The sequence below is a fragment of the Leucopleurus acutus genome, assembly GCF_964270905.1.
Source record: "Leucopleurus acutus genome assembly, chromosome: 13".
Taxonomy (NCBI): Eukaryota; Metazoa; Chordata; class Mammalia; order Artiodactyla; family Delphinidae; genus Leucopleurus; species Leucopleurus acutus.
In genome coordinates this window covers 60,146,923-60,160,660 of record NC_139155.1, presented here as the reverse complement: position 1 = coordinate 60,160,660, position 13,738 = coordinate 60,146,923, and the positions used below count along the sequence as shown (strand labels likewise).

The 13,738-nt window shown below is 44.7% G+C and overlaps 1 protein-coding gene across 2 annotated transcripts in view; it reads right to left on the bottom strand.

Moving 5' to 3' along the window:
* MTCL1 (microtubule crosslinking factor 1) overlaps window positions 1-13,738 on the bottom strand; it is a gene marked incomplete at both ends in the record, with an annotated part of 121,892 nt that overhangs the window by 20,716 nt on the left and 87,438 nt on the right. For both annotated transcript variants that reach the window (XM_082853445.1, XM_082853446.1), the window contains 2 exons: window positions 11,104-11,301; window positions 12,495-12,725. In XM_082853445.1, coding sequence (XP_082709571.1) covers window positions 11,104-11,301; window positions 12,495-12,725 — 429 coding nt within the window. The remainder of the gene's footprint in view (window positions 1-11,103; window positions 11,302-12,494; window positions 12,726-13,738) is intronic.

Genomic DNA, 13,738 nt, shown 5'->3' with positions numbered 1-13,738 from the left:
GAAATAACGAGATACCTACACTCACGTATGTATGCTGTCATTTGAGTGCCAGCTGTTGAACCAGAAGGGAATTAATAAAGGGCTCGTGTCTCTCATCAACACAGGTGGTCATACTCAGACTTGTAGTTACGTACTAAGAAGTCATATATTACAATATATGACAAGCATAGTCATGGGGTGGGGGTGAATTTTGAGGTTTAAAAATTAAAGCCAAAGGTAGAGAGTGTGGAGAAAAGGGAACTCTCTTGCACTGTTGGTGGGAATGTAAATTGATACAGCCACTATGGAGAACAGTATGGAGGTTCCTTAAAAAACTAAAAACAGAACTACCATACGACCCAGCAATCCCACTACTGGGCATATACCCTGAGAAAACCGTAATTCAAAGAGTCATGTACCACAATGTTCACTGCAGCTCTGTTTACAATAGCCAGGACATGGAAGCAACCTGAGTGTCCATCAACGGATGGATAAAGAAGATGTGGCACATATATACAATGGAATATTACTCAGCCATAAAAAGAAATGAAATTGAGTTATTTGTAGTGAGGTGGATGGACCCAGAGTCTGTCATACACAGTGAAGTAAGTCAGAAAGAGAAAAACAAATACCGTATGCTAACATATATATATGGAATCTAAAAAAAAATTTTGTTATTAAGAACCTCGGGATAGGACAGGAATAAAGACGCAGACGTAGAGAATGGACTTGAGGACACAGGGAGGAGGAAGGGTAAGCTGGGACGAAGTGAGAGAGTGGCATGGACATATATACACTACCAAACGTTAAATAGATAGCTAGTGGGAAGCAGCCGCATAGCACAGGGAGATCAGCTCGGTGCTTTGTGACCACCTAGGGGGGTGGGATGGGGGAGGGTGGGAGGGAGACGCAAGAGGGAGGAGATGTGGGGATATATGCATATGTACAGCTGATTCACTTTGCTATAAAGCAGAAACTAACACACCACTGTAAAGCAATTATACTCCAATAAAGATGTTAAAAAAAAGCCAAAGGTAAAGGGTTAACTTGTTCGTGAAGGCTTCCTCGTGGTCCCCGAGATAGAATCACTACCCCTCTCTTTTCTGCTCACTAATGGCAGGAAGAACCACTGCACCTACTTGTGTATCCTGTTCCTCCCCTGTCCCCCAGATCTGTAAGTTGTGGGAGGAGACAGTGCTCAGCTCATGGGAAGCATGCAAACAGGTCTGATAAATGAAGAATGGGTTTTTATTACTAATCTACTTATACCTAACTTAAAAGATTTTGTATTTTCTAAAACCTGTCCAGCCCTTTGGACACACATTTCAAAAGCTGTGATTGCTATCTTAGTATGCTTCAGCATGGGCATTTTTCCAGAAAGGTTTGGCCAAATGAATTAATAATACACACTGAATCAATTATGGTACCTGGATGATAAAAGCCACACAAGCCCATCTCTTCCCATCAGAAAACACTAAAAGCCTATCTCGAGCTCCCAGACCGGTCTCAGGGCAATCCTGTTTGGTATATTTATGAGGCAGGAGAAATAAAAGCTCTCTCAGTCCTGCTGGAGGCAGGTTGTCTGTAATATGGGAAGACAGAGAATCCGCTACATGGTAAACCTCCAGTGCCGGGGCAGCGAGGAGTGGACCTCCAGCCTGGATCTGCATGCCCATCAGCCTTCTGTCCTCCATCAGCTCGAGAGCCAGCTGTGCTTCTAAAACCATCTAGTCAGTGCACGAAACATACATGTACGTATACAAAAATGGCTAACTGCATTTGGGAAGCATTTGAGATACCTCCCATATATGTGTGGATTTAAATAAAGTTGAATTAGAAAAGAGAAATTCCTTAACATGAGATTTATCACTGAAGACACCATAGTTTTCTCCATAGTTTATCGGAAGAGTTTTAATATTAGATACAGTAGACTTTTGGTTGCGTGGAATGGTCTGTTTGTTAGCATTTATTGCTCCTTGATTTTTCTCACCTTGAACAGCCATTTTCACTTTTAGCGCTGAGATGAAAGGCACTAAGAGGACAATTCAGTTAACATTTGCAAAACTCAGCAGAGAGAGAACATTCTAAAAATCCTACGTGTTCTTTCCAACCATCTGAATATAAGTAAATTACCTCTGTTCTCAACGAGATGCTCATAAAATGTGTGAAATTGTATTGATAATAAATGCAGAAGTTCCTTTCAACTCTACACCAGAAGTATTTAAAAATGATAGAAGTGCAAGTGAGTGACAAGACGTGTTGCAACAATCTTTTCACAGATACACATCTCCCTAAGTACAGAATTTGTTTGCTGAAAAATTAGATATGGTTTGTGATTTGATTTCTTCATCTGTGGATTTTAAATTTAAAAAAAAATCATTACTTTTTTTCAAGTCAAACAGTTTTAAGCATAAAATAACTAATAATTTTGATCCACTCTTTGGAGTAGTCATCTCATTTTCACTTTAGAAAAAGCAGAAAACCACATAATAAATTCTTATATGTTACCAATAACTCCCTGTGAAGCCCAAGTCCTGTATGTGGTCAGCTGTGGGCTTCTTAGGCATATAACAAACGGCCGTGACAACATTAGGACCAGAACTTTGTGCTCCTTGAAAGCAGGGTTCACATGACAGTCCTTCTGCAGACTGAAAATTTGCTTCCTCTGGAAGTAAGTACTTTTTGGCATTAGCAGATATCAGGTTAAATAATATTAAGCCTTAATGTTTTGATGCACATTTGGGTCACAGTAATCAACATAATGTCCTGTTATACCAATATTATATTTAATCATCATGGAATGAGCTCAAAATTGCTTCGGGGTGAGGGTGGCCAAAGGGAACAAGAGCCCAGAGAATTGATGATATTTGGTACCTGTTCCCATAGTCACCCGGGAGCAGCAGTGTGGCCTGGCAAGCAGCCAGCCTAGCTCTGCCACTGGAGAACAATGGCAAGGGCTGATGTCCAAGGGAATGAGCCATAGATGGGCATGATCCTTCCAAATCCTGTTACACACACAAAAACCCAATGATGGTAACTAATGCTAATGGTTTCTAATGGGCCAGGGTGTGTTAGTCATTCACCTACAGAACCTTGCTTGCATCTCACATCTATCCTGAGTGCACACTGTCACGTGCCTGCGTTACAGGGGAGGAACCACAGTGACTGGAGACCTGTCTGGCCGTGAGGAAGTGTGGAGCTCGAGTGCAATCCAGGCCTGTGCCACCTGACGCCAGACAAGCCCACCAACATAGGTGAGTTCTGGCATCATATCCTACCCGGGCTTTTTTTTTTTAAGATGCCTAATCTCTGTGAAGCAAATTCCATCCCCCCACATCAGGAGAAATAATACTAGTGAGCCATCCTGAAAGAATTCCTAGAAGTTACTCCACTCACTTTTTCTCTCAGTGGTGGCCCTTTGCTGGGCTATGTTTTTGGTGAAAAGACCCAAATCAAGTCAAGAATGGAATCAAGACTCTGGTCCATTTCGAGGTCTTCAGGTGAAAGTCTCGGACACAGAGCTTTCTGAACCTTCTGTGCCAGGGTCACGGCTCTGCGACCTTTTAACTTATATGTCTGGTAAGTGTGGTCAATTAAAAAGACCAACCTTTTGATCTCCTTAAGATCACCTGGTTGGTTTTCTTGCAAAGAAACAGGATAAAATGGTTCCACTATTTCCTTTTCCTCATTCTAAGGGCATTTCAGCCCTTCCAAGCTCCTCTCTCTTGGGGAAGGCTTAAAAGAATCCCAAAGTTGGCATCAGGAGCTTGACTGTGCTGTAACGTTTTAAGCTTATAACAGGTTCAAGGTTGGGCTTCAGCCAATAGGACTGCTACCCAATTATAGGACATAAGAAAATATTAATAGAAAGTGAAAAAGAAATTTATAGAAAGGTAGCATACCAATTGGTGAGGCAATACCAGCTACTTTAGAGAATCACTTTTGCCTAAGATTTCTAAGATGTGCATCATCTAATTCTGTGAAAGAGCTAAACTGCCATCAACTACTTTGCCTGCATCAGAGCCATTAACTTGGAGATGGGTTTAATCTAAAGTTGGAACAGAGGTACTGACCTGCTGCTATGGGCTGGCCCGCAAAAAGCCAGTCACAAAATAGAGGTGCTGGCCTCCACCTCCTACTCACTTGGGCAGAGAGTTCTGGAATGCTGTGGTGGCTGCCCCGACCCCCAACACAGGCATGCATAGTTCCTACTTGATACATATAAAGAGAGGGGCCTCCTGCAGGTTCAAAATAAAAGTAACTCTTCCAAAAAAAAAAAAGTAACTCTTCCACCAGCAGGAGCCCCAAGACAAGTCCTCTACTGAGATTAGCCAGAAAGGATACAGTTACACATCCAGCAACATTTTAACAGATAAGCCATTTGTCATTCCTACCTTCATTGTTACGTTCAGATTAAGATTCTTTTCTAAAACGCTTATCCCCCCACAGATAAAAGAGAACCAGTCATTGAAGACTGGCCGTGAAAATATAATCTATGATGGAAGTTTGCAGAGATGATGGACTCATCTATGGACAGAACTCCTGTGTTCACTGGCTGAGGATACACCAGGTGGTCTGGGCCGTGCAGGCTCCGTGCCTGCAGGTCACCATCATTTTCACCAACAGCCTCTGGGGAATAAAGGTGGGTGTGTGAGAGAACAAATAGATGTAGGTTGAATAACGTACAAACCCAGAGCTGTCGCGGAAGACTTCAAAGAAACAAGGGCAGGTCTGATGAAAGTCAAGTGGCCAGATGGGAACAATGAGCTTCTTAGCAAGCTTCTTAGCGTATTTAGATCTCCTGCCACTCTCTGAAAGATATGTCGCAAACTGCCGGCCACAGTTAGCTCTGCGAAGTGGGACTGGGGCCAAGAGAGTATTTCCTTGGGTACCCTTTGGTACTGTGACCCTCCACGTCCTGCACATACTATTTTCACAGTAATAGAAACAAACAGAATACAGAGCAAGAATAAAGTGTTTCCTAACCTTAAGCTCTGGTCTGGTTCCTTTCATACAGAGTTGCATGTCTCCTAGGCAAGGTTATAATGTTGAAGAGTCTGAAGAATGAATCTGGTGCAGCATACACAAATGAAAGATAAAAGCTACCTAGGCTCCAGTGGAGCACTTGCTTATTTCAAAAATTAAATCAGGGCAGATCACAGGTCTGATGTGAGGAGTGCTCTTTCCGGAAGTTTTTGCATCTTGGGCAGAGCAGAAAGGGTGGGCTGCCAGCAAGTGGGATGCTGGGCACCAGGTGAGTCCAAGTCCAGGAAGTCCTGGAGCCAAAGGCATTCTGTCTACAGGGGAAAGGCTGGCTTTGACCTAGGGCAGCCCCCAAAGGCCCTATACTGAAAATGGGTCCTGAGTCACTGGCAAAGGTCCAGGGGAGCAGATTCTACCCGGTCCTCAGGCTGGATCCCTGGTCAGCCTCCTCAGTGACCAGGGGCAGTTGAAGGAAGACTTGAACATGAAACATAATTGCATTAGATCATGCTCTGAAGTTTAGGTTCTTCACATTTACACTTAGATGCTTCATCAGATCAGAAATAAATGAAAAAGAAATGAAGGAAACGACAGCAAAGATCAATAAAACCAAAAGCTCGTTCTTTGAGAAGATAAACAGAATTGATAAACCATTAGCCAGACTCATCAAGAAAAAAAGGGAGAAGACTCAAATCAATAGAATTAGAAATGAAAAAGGAGAAGTAACAACTGACACTGCAGAAATACAAAGGATCATGAGAGGTTACTACAAGCAACTCTATGCCAATAACATGGATAAGAAATGGACAAATCATTGGAAAAGCACAACCTTCTGAGACTGAACCAGGAAGAAACAGAAAATATAAACAGACCAATCACAAGCCCTGAAATTGAGACTGTGATTAAAACTCTTCCAACAAACGAAAGCCCAGGACCAGATGGCTTCACAGGCGAATTCTATCAGACATTTAGAGAAGAGATAACACCTGTCCTTCTCAAACTCTTCCAAAATATAGCAGAGGAAGGAACACTCCCAAACTCATTCTATGAGGCCACCATCACCCTGATACCAAAACAAGACAAAGATGTCACAAAGAAAGGAAACTACAGGCCAATATCACTGATGAACACAGATGCAAAAATCCTCAACAAAATACTAGCAAACAGAATCCAACAGCACATTAAAAGGATCATACACCATGATCAAATGGGGTTTATCCCAGGAATGCAGGGATACGCAAATCAATCAATGGGATACACCATATTAACAAACTGAAGGAGAAAAACCATATGGTCATCTCAATAGATGCAGAAAAAGCTTTTGACAAAAATTCAACACCGATTTATGATAAAAACTCTCCAGAAAGTAGGCATAGAGGGAACTTACCTCAACATAATAAAGGCCATATATGACAAACCCACAGCCAATGTTGTTCTCAATGGTGAAAAACTGAAACTATTTCCTCTAAGATCAGGAACAAGACAAGGTTGTCCACTCTCACCACTATTATTCAACATAGTTTTGGAAGTTTTAGCCACAGCAAGCAGAGAAGAAAAAGAAATGAAAGGAATCCAAATTGGAAAAGAAGAGGTAAAGCTGTCACTGTTCGCAGATGACATGATACTATACATAGAGAATCCTAAAGAATCTACCAGAAAACTAATAGAGCTAATCAATGAATGATACAAAATTAATGCATAGAAATCTCTTGCATTACTATACACTAATGATGAAAAACCTGAAAGAGAAATTAAGGAAACACTCCCATTTACCATTGCAACAAAAGGAATAAAATACCTAGGAATAAACCTACCTAAGGAGACAAAAGACCTGTATGCAGAAAACTGTAAGACACTGATGAAAGAAATTAAAGATGATACAAACAGATGGAGAGATATACCAGGACTATACTACCCAAAGCAATCTGCAGATTCAGTGCAATCCATATCAAACTACCAATGGCATTATTCACAGAACTGGAACAAAAAATTTCACAATTTGTATGGAAACACAAAGACCCCAAATAGCCAAAGCAATCTTGAGAACGAAAAGAAAACAGAGCTGGAGGAATCAGCCTCCCGACTTCAGACTATACTCCAAAGCTACAGTAATCAAGACAGTATGGTACTGGCACAAAAACAGAAATATAGATCAATGGAACAGGATAGAAAGCCCAGAGATAAACCCACGCACATATGGTCACCTTATTTTTGATAAAGGAGGCAAGAATATACAATGGAGAAAAGACAGCCTCTTCAATAAGTGGTGCTTGGAAAACTGGACAGCTCCATGTAAAAGAATGAAATTAGAACACTCCCTAACACCATACACAAAAATAAACTCAAAATGGATTAAAGACCTAAATGTAAGGCCAGACACTATAAAACTCTTAGAGGAAAACATAGGGAGAACACTCTAGGACATAAATCACAGCAAGATCCTTTTTGACCCACCTCCTAGAGAAATGGAAATAAAAACAAAAACAAATGGGACCTAATGAAACTTAAAAGCTTTTGCACAGCAAAGGAAACCATAAGCAAGACGAAAAGACAACCCCCAGAACGGGATAAAATATTTGCAAATGAAGCAACTGACAAAGGATTAATCTCCAAAATTTACAAGCAGCTCATGCAGCTCAATATCAAAGAAGCAAACAACCCAATCCAAAAATGGGCAGAAGACCTAAACAGACATTTCTCCAAAGATATATAGACTACCAACAAACATGTGAAAGGACGCTCAACATCACTAATCATTAGAGAAATGCAAATCAAAACCACAATGAGGTATCACCTCACACTGGTCAGAATGGCCATCATCAAAAAATCTACGAACAATAAACGGTGGAGAGGGTGTGGAGAAAAGGGAACCCTCTGGCACTGTTGGTGGGAATGTAAATTGATAGAGCCACTATGGAGAACAGTATGGCAGTTCCTTAAAAAACTAAAAACGGAACTACCATACGACCCAGCAATCTCACTACTGGGCATATACCCTGAGAAAACCGTAATTCAAAAAGAGTCACGTACCACAATGTTCATTGCAGCTCTGTTTACAATAGCCAGGACATGGAAGCAACTTAAGTGTCCATCGACAGGTGAATGGATAAAGAAGATGTGGCACATATATACAATGGGATATTACTCAGCCATAAAAAAACGAAATTGAGTTATTTGTGGTGAGGTGGATGGACCTAAAGTCTGTCATACAGAGTGAAGTAAGTCAGAAAGAGAAAAACAAGTACCGTATGCTTACACATATATATGGAATCTAAAAGAAAATGGTCATGAGGAACCTAGGGGCAAGACGGGAATAAAGACGCTGACATACTAGAGGACACAGGGAGGGGGAAGGGTAAGCTGGGACGAAGTGAGAGAGTGGCATGGACATATATACACTACCAAACGTAAAATAGATAGTTAATGGGAAGCAGCCACATAGCACAGGGAGATCAGCTCGGTGCTTTGTGACCACCTAGAGGGGTGGGATAGGGTGGGTGGGAGGGAGGGAGATGCAAGAGGGAAGAGATATGGATACATATGTATATGTATAACTGATTTACTTTGTTATAAAGAAGAAACTAACACACCATTGTAAAGGAATTATACTCCAGTAAAGATGTAAAAAAAAAAAAAAAGACAGAAAAAAGAGTATTAGGTCACAGCCTTGAATGAAAAAGTAACTTCTCTTTTAATTAATCCAATTCTGGGAAGATTGGCTATTGGAACCCCAAGGTCATACTTCTGGCCCTATTAACCATCCTGTGTTTAAAAACCTGATTTCAGGACTTACTAATAAGTATGAAATGCATACATAGCCATGGCAGTTCTGGCCTCAGAAGCGTAATGCAGTGGCGGGCGTCTCGGAGCTCATCCCAGCCTGGGCCCTTCCTCGAAGGCTGGGCGAGCTGGAAGTGCTCACTGCTCCCAGGACAGTCGGGTCCCTGCCGCACCATCAGTCAGTGGGGCATGTTCACAGAGCCAAACATTTTCCAGCCTGGTGGTTTTTTATCAACTATTTCCAAGGTCAACTCGGTACATGTAATTTTTTTCCCCCTCATTTGACATGATAAATGTTGCCATCCACTGTGTTTAGCTGTAAGAATGTTCAGTATGACACCAAGCGAGGCCTGGGAAATTCTGTTACGCACTAAGTTATCCTTGGGAAAGAAGTCAGGCCACGTTTCCCACTCTGCTTATCACCTCGGGAGGCTCTTTTGGGAGTTTCTGAGAAGGTGCAGCTCTGCGGGGCACCTCCCTTGAGACACATGCTCGGCTCTTGCATCCGGGCTGCCTGGCTGGTACCCACTCCGCAGCAGGGCAGACAAACCTCCTCCCCGGGAACGTGCGCTCCCGGCGAGCCAGCTGTCGTTGCGGTGGAGCTCATTAATCTTGTGTCCTCGGACGGACGGCTGGCCGTCCGCGTGCACTTGACTGCCATGGGCAGACGGGTCCAGTAACGGCAGATCTGAATCTGCCATCTGGAAGCCGCCCTGTTAGCCCATCCACAGCCTCTGCCCCTGCCCCGCACCATGCAAAGTGGAGACTCACTGGTCCATTCCAAGCAGAAGAGCTGAGAAGTGAATGTTGGGAGGAGGCGGCAGCAAAGAGAGAGGATGTTAAAATACACTGAACAGGAGGTTCCAGCTGAGTGACTTTCCATAATTTTCCATCTCACGGGGAAGATTTTCCATGACTGTTGTTTGGGAAACCAGATGTGTTACATTGTTTTCCTCCCCCCCCTTCCAAAGCATTTGGACGCACGCGTGGGAAACACCCAACAGGCGCCCTCAGAGGCAGTAGGTTTGTGGCTAAATGGCAATTGAGGAATACTATGTGAATTAATCACAGATACTTCATAGGACTGAGTGACAACATCGCTTTTAAAAATAATAAAACTGGTAGATTTTAGAGGATGTTTCTGCAAAGTAGCATTTTATTTTCTAACTGGATCTTTGCCGGAAAACACATTCCATGAGCTAAAAATCTCCCCATGGACACTGGCCTAATGACAAACTTCCTAATAACGGTAATTAAAAATTCATCTGAAAGTATAACCTCTTTCTTGAGTCATATTATTCTGGGAAAAATGAAGGGTGGATGAGTACGTGTAGAAATCAGGTCTTCAGTTGTGAAAACCTGAGTTGTACATGGAGAGAAAGCAGTAGGCGAAAGGCACACTCCCCCAGGCCTGAGCTCAGACGTTGCCACTTTCCTCGTCTGGATCAGAGCCTAGGTTCTGCTGCCATTCCTCTCCCCCTTGATGCCCTGAGGCTCTGGGCAGAGGGAGGGGCCGCAGCTGTGGAGCCCGGTGTGCGCTCAGGGAGCACCCAAACGCCTGTGGCGGAGCAGCTGCAGCTGTGTCCGGGGCCACCCCGCCCTGCGCCTCACCCCGGAGCCAGGCTCTGCTTGCTGGACCCTCAAAGAAGCAACACAGGGTCAGGAGGGACTCAGGCCACGATGCCCAGGAGCGAGAAAGCCTTAGTCTCACAGGATCTCAGCACTCCAAACCCTCTACGGCTGCCGTTTCGTAGAAAAGCGCAAAAACTCTGGGGGCCGTAGTATCTTTTGGCTTATTCAGCAGGGCCTGTGGGCCTGTCTGCTTATACAAATGAAGCGGGCGTTTGGCAGCACTAATAATTAAGGTTCTACACTGAAATCCCACCTCTCTACACACGCTTTCATTTTTTTTCCAAGTGTCGTCAAATATTTTTATTTGGGACATTATGTTTCATGTGGCTTGAAACGATCCTGAAACACTTTATACATGTTTGGGGATTAAAAAAACCAAACTTGTGTCTTTCCTCCTGTGCGTTATGGTGCCAGTTTAGTGATGGTGCCGATGCCTACTCAGCAAACGACAGCAAAGCCCTAAGTTCCTTTTCTGGCCATGGTCATGGTACTTCCTCCTTGGAAGAATAGTCAACCTTTATAAGGCACAGGCTACTCCATCCCATACTGTTTTTTCTTCCTGCTGAGGTACATCCGCTGGCCTTGAGGGGACACAATCCATGTGACCTTATCATGTCCTTATTTACGTGAATAAGCCAAATAAACAAGACCTTTCTGCCCTGGGAACAACAGCATGTGAACTGACGACAGACAGACTAGGGGTCTCCTCTCCCCGGCGCGGGCACCCACCTGCCTGTGGAGCTGTCCCCCGTCTGTGGGCTGCAGCCGTGATCCGTGGTCACCGATCTGCACACCAAACTGTGGAGGATGCTCCCCCAGGGAAAAGCCACAGCCTGGACCGTCGTCATCTGGGTCTGGACCGTCCACCTTCGCATCCTCCTGAACGCCAGGCTCCCCAAGCCTGTGGAAGGTCTCTGGAAGCTCGCTCTGAAACGGCAGGAGGGGATGATCACAGCTCCACCCGAATCCTTTTGCCCTGAAGCCTGATTTTTAGTGTTTGAGGATAATTACCCACTACGGGGGTTATCATGTCTTTGCTTCTCAGCCCTTTCCCCTAACAGGCTCCTTCTGGCCATGGCACTCATTGTCTACTTTCTCCATTTAAATTTCATAGAGTGGGTGCCCAGGTTTATCAGAAGAGATTAGAAATATTACTATTTATAAATTATTACTGCTCACAGTTAACAGTTTTATAAATGAGAGGAGGAGGAACTCTAAAGTACTGATCAACAGAGAACTTTACAACTATTACTAGGTTCTGCTTAATGGTGGTTTTCTAGGTCATGGCTATTTGAAAGCAGGTTGAATTCATTTTTGAAGACATTCTTCACCCTGAGGCAAGAGCATCACTGTATCTTCCCATTCATAGGGTGTCCTAAAATTGCATACACTGTGAGAGTAGGAGGCAGAGGAAAGGTGTTTAGGGGCTAAAAGGAACCAACAGTCACAGAGCCCTGAAAGCAGCCGACAAGGTAGCCAGGGGCACGGATGTCCAGAACAAATGGACACCAGCGGCTCCAGCCCTGTGTTCACCAGAGAGCAAGGCCAGGGAGGAACCTGCAGAGCTGGAGGTCACTCTGCCTTAATCAATAAAAATCAGAAAGCAAATAACTCAGTTCTGGTTCTGTTGTGAATCTGTGAATTGAGGCATAAGAAGGAAGCGTATACAGATTTCAGAGGTGGCAAGAAAGTACCCCCTGGAACTCAGAGAGACCGTATGAAACTGCACTGGCAGAACGGGCTCTGGCATTTAGGACCAAAAACTGAAATGGAAAGGAGAGAGAACAAGTTAGAACTAGGTTTTACAAACCATCACTGTGGAATGAACCGATAAGGACATTCCACAAATCTCTCGGAATTCATCTATCAGCAACAAAAGACACGGCAGCAACACTTGTCTGCAAGATGATGTTACAGACCAGCCTGCTCTTAAAATGAGGTCAAAGGGCAGCACGGACAACCCACTGCGTTTCCACTGCCTGGATTGGACTTGACAAAATACTCTGAAACAGCAGAACATGACTGTACGTGTCGGGGGAGGGGGGACAGCAGGGCCTGGCTGGGGGTGGGAGCAAGAGCAAAACAGATGCAAAGGAAAGGAACTCCCCCGGCAGAGGTACCTCCGTGAAATCCTCTGCGTCCTCCTCCGCCTGCTTCCCTTGCCGCCAGTGTTTCAGCAGCCACCTGAGTTTGACGTAGAAAAGGAAGATGTTCTGCTTCAGGGAGCACAGCTCCCGCTGCATCAAGTACCTCTCGTCACTCCAGGTCTGCTCCTGCAGCGAGTTCTGCAGGGCCAGGCTGTGCACCTCCAGCTCCCGCCGCCGCAGGGCACACAGGTGCCCCTCCTCAACCTTGAACGGAAGAAAAGAGACGGTGTCACGGGTACCTGTCCCGACCTGGCACCCAAACCGAGGGTCTCTGCAAACTGCCATCCAATCCGTGTCATTCTGCACGTGGGACGTGAAACGCAGAAGCTCCCCCACGTTCAGTAAACTCCTTGAGAGGTTCGCTATTTACAAAACCTTGAGCATTTTCTGATTCAGAAGCAAGTGCTCTTTCAAGGGGATGTGTCAGGATCAGTTTTCATCATGGAGTCTCTCGTGGTGTTTTTAGATGTTTCTAAACTCCGTCAGGAGAACTCTCTCTTGGAGAGAGGGCTCACAGCTGACTTATATGCAGACCCCGTTTGCCTTCCACACGGGGGCTGGTACCCAAGGCAGATTGCAGTTGTCGAGGCTGAGCAAGGGGGAATCCTTCCCCTTGACTTCCTGGGCCCTGTGGTCCCCACAGCCCCTGACAGAAAGAGGACAAGCTAGTACTAGACTGCACACGGGGTGAGCGCACAGGAAAGACCGACAAGCTACTTCCAGGCTTGAGACCTCACCTTCCTACCAGGTATGGGCGACACTCAGGGAAACAAAAGCATTGCTGGGAAAGAAACGTTTTCCATCACTATGTTAGTTGCTGCCTTTTCCACATGGGTATAGACACTCTTCCAAGCGGGAAACAACTGTTACGTGTCAATAATGACTAAGCAAAAGGGTACGAATAAAATCTTAACTTACAGATAAGGGCACAGGAATAACATCCCTAGTAGCTAAAGTGATACCTGGGATGAAAGCTTTCTGTTGCACAGACCAAAGAGAGGGTTAGAGCGCCAGCCTTATCGTTATCCTAACCTAATACCCCCTCTTGTGCCAAAAGCCAATGGGTGGGTTTGGTTTTGTTTCCCTGAAGAACTTGATGGGTGCTCAGAAGCCGTGGGACCATGGGAGCACGACTGTGGCTGCCTGAGGTCGACACCGGTCTGACCGACGTGCTAAAGGCCGGTGACCAGCGAGGCCGCTCTGTGAGGCCCTGGGCT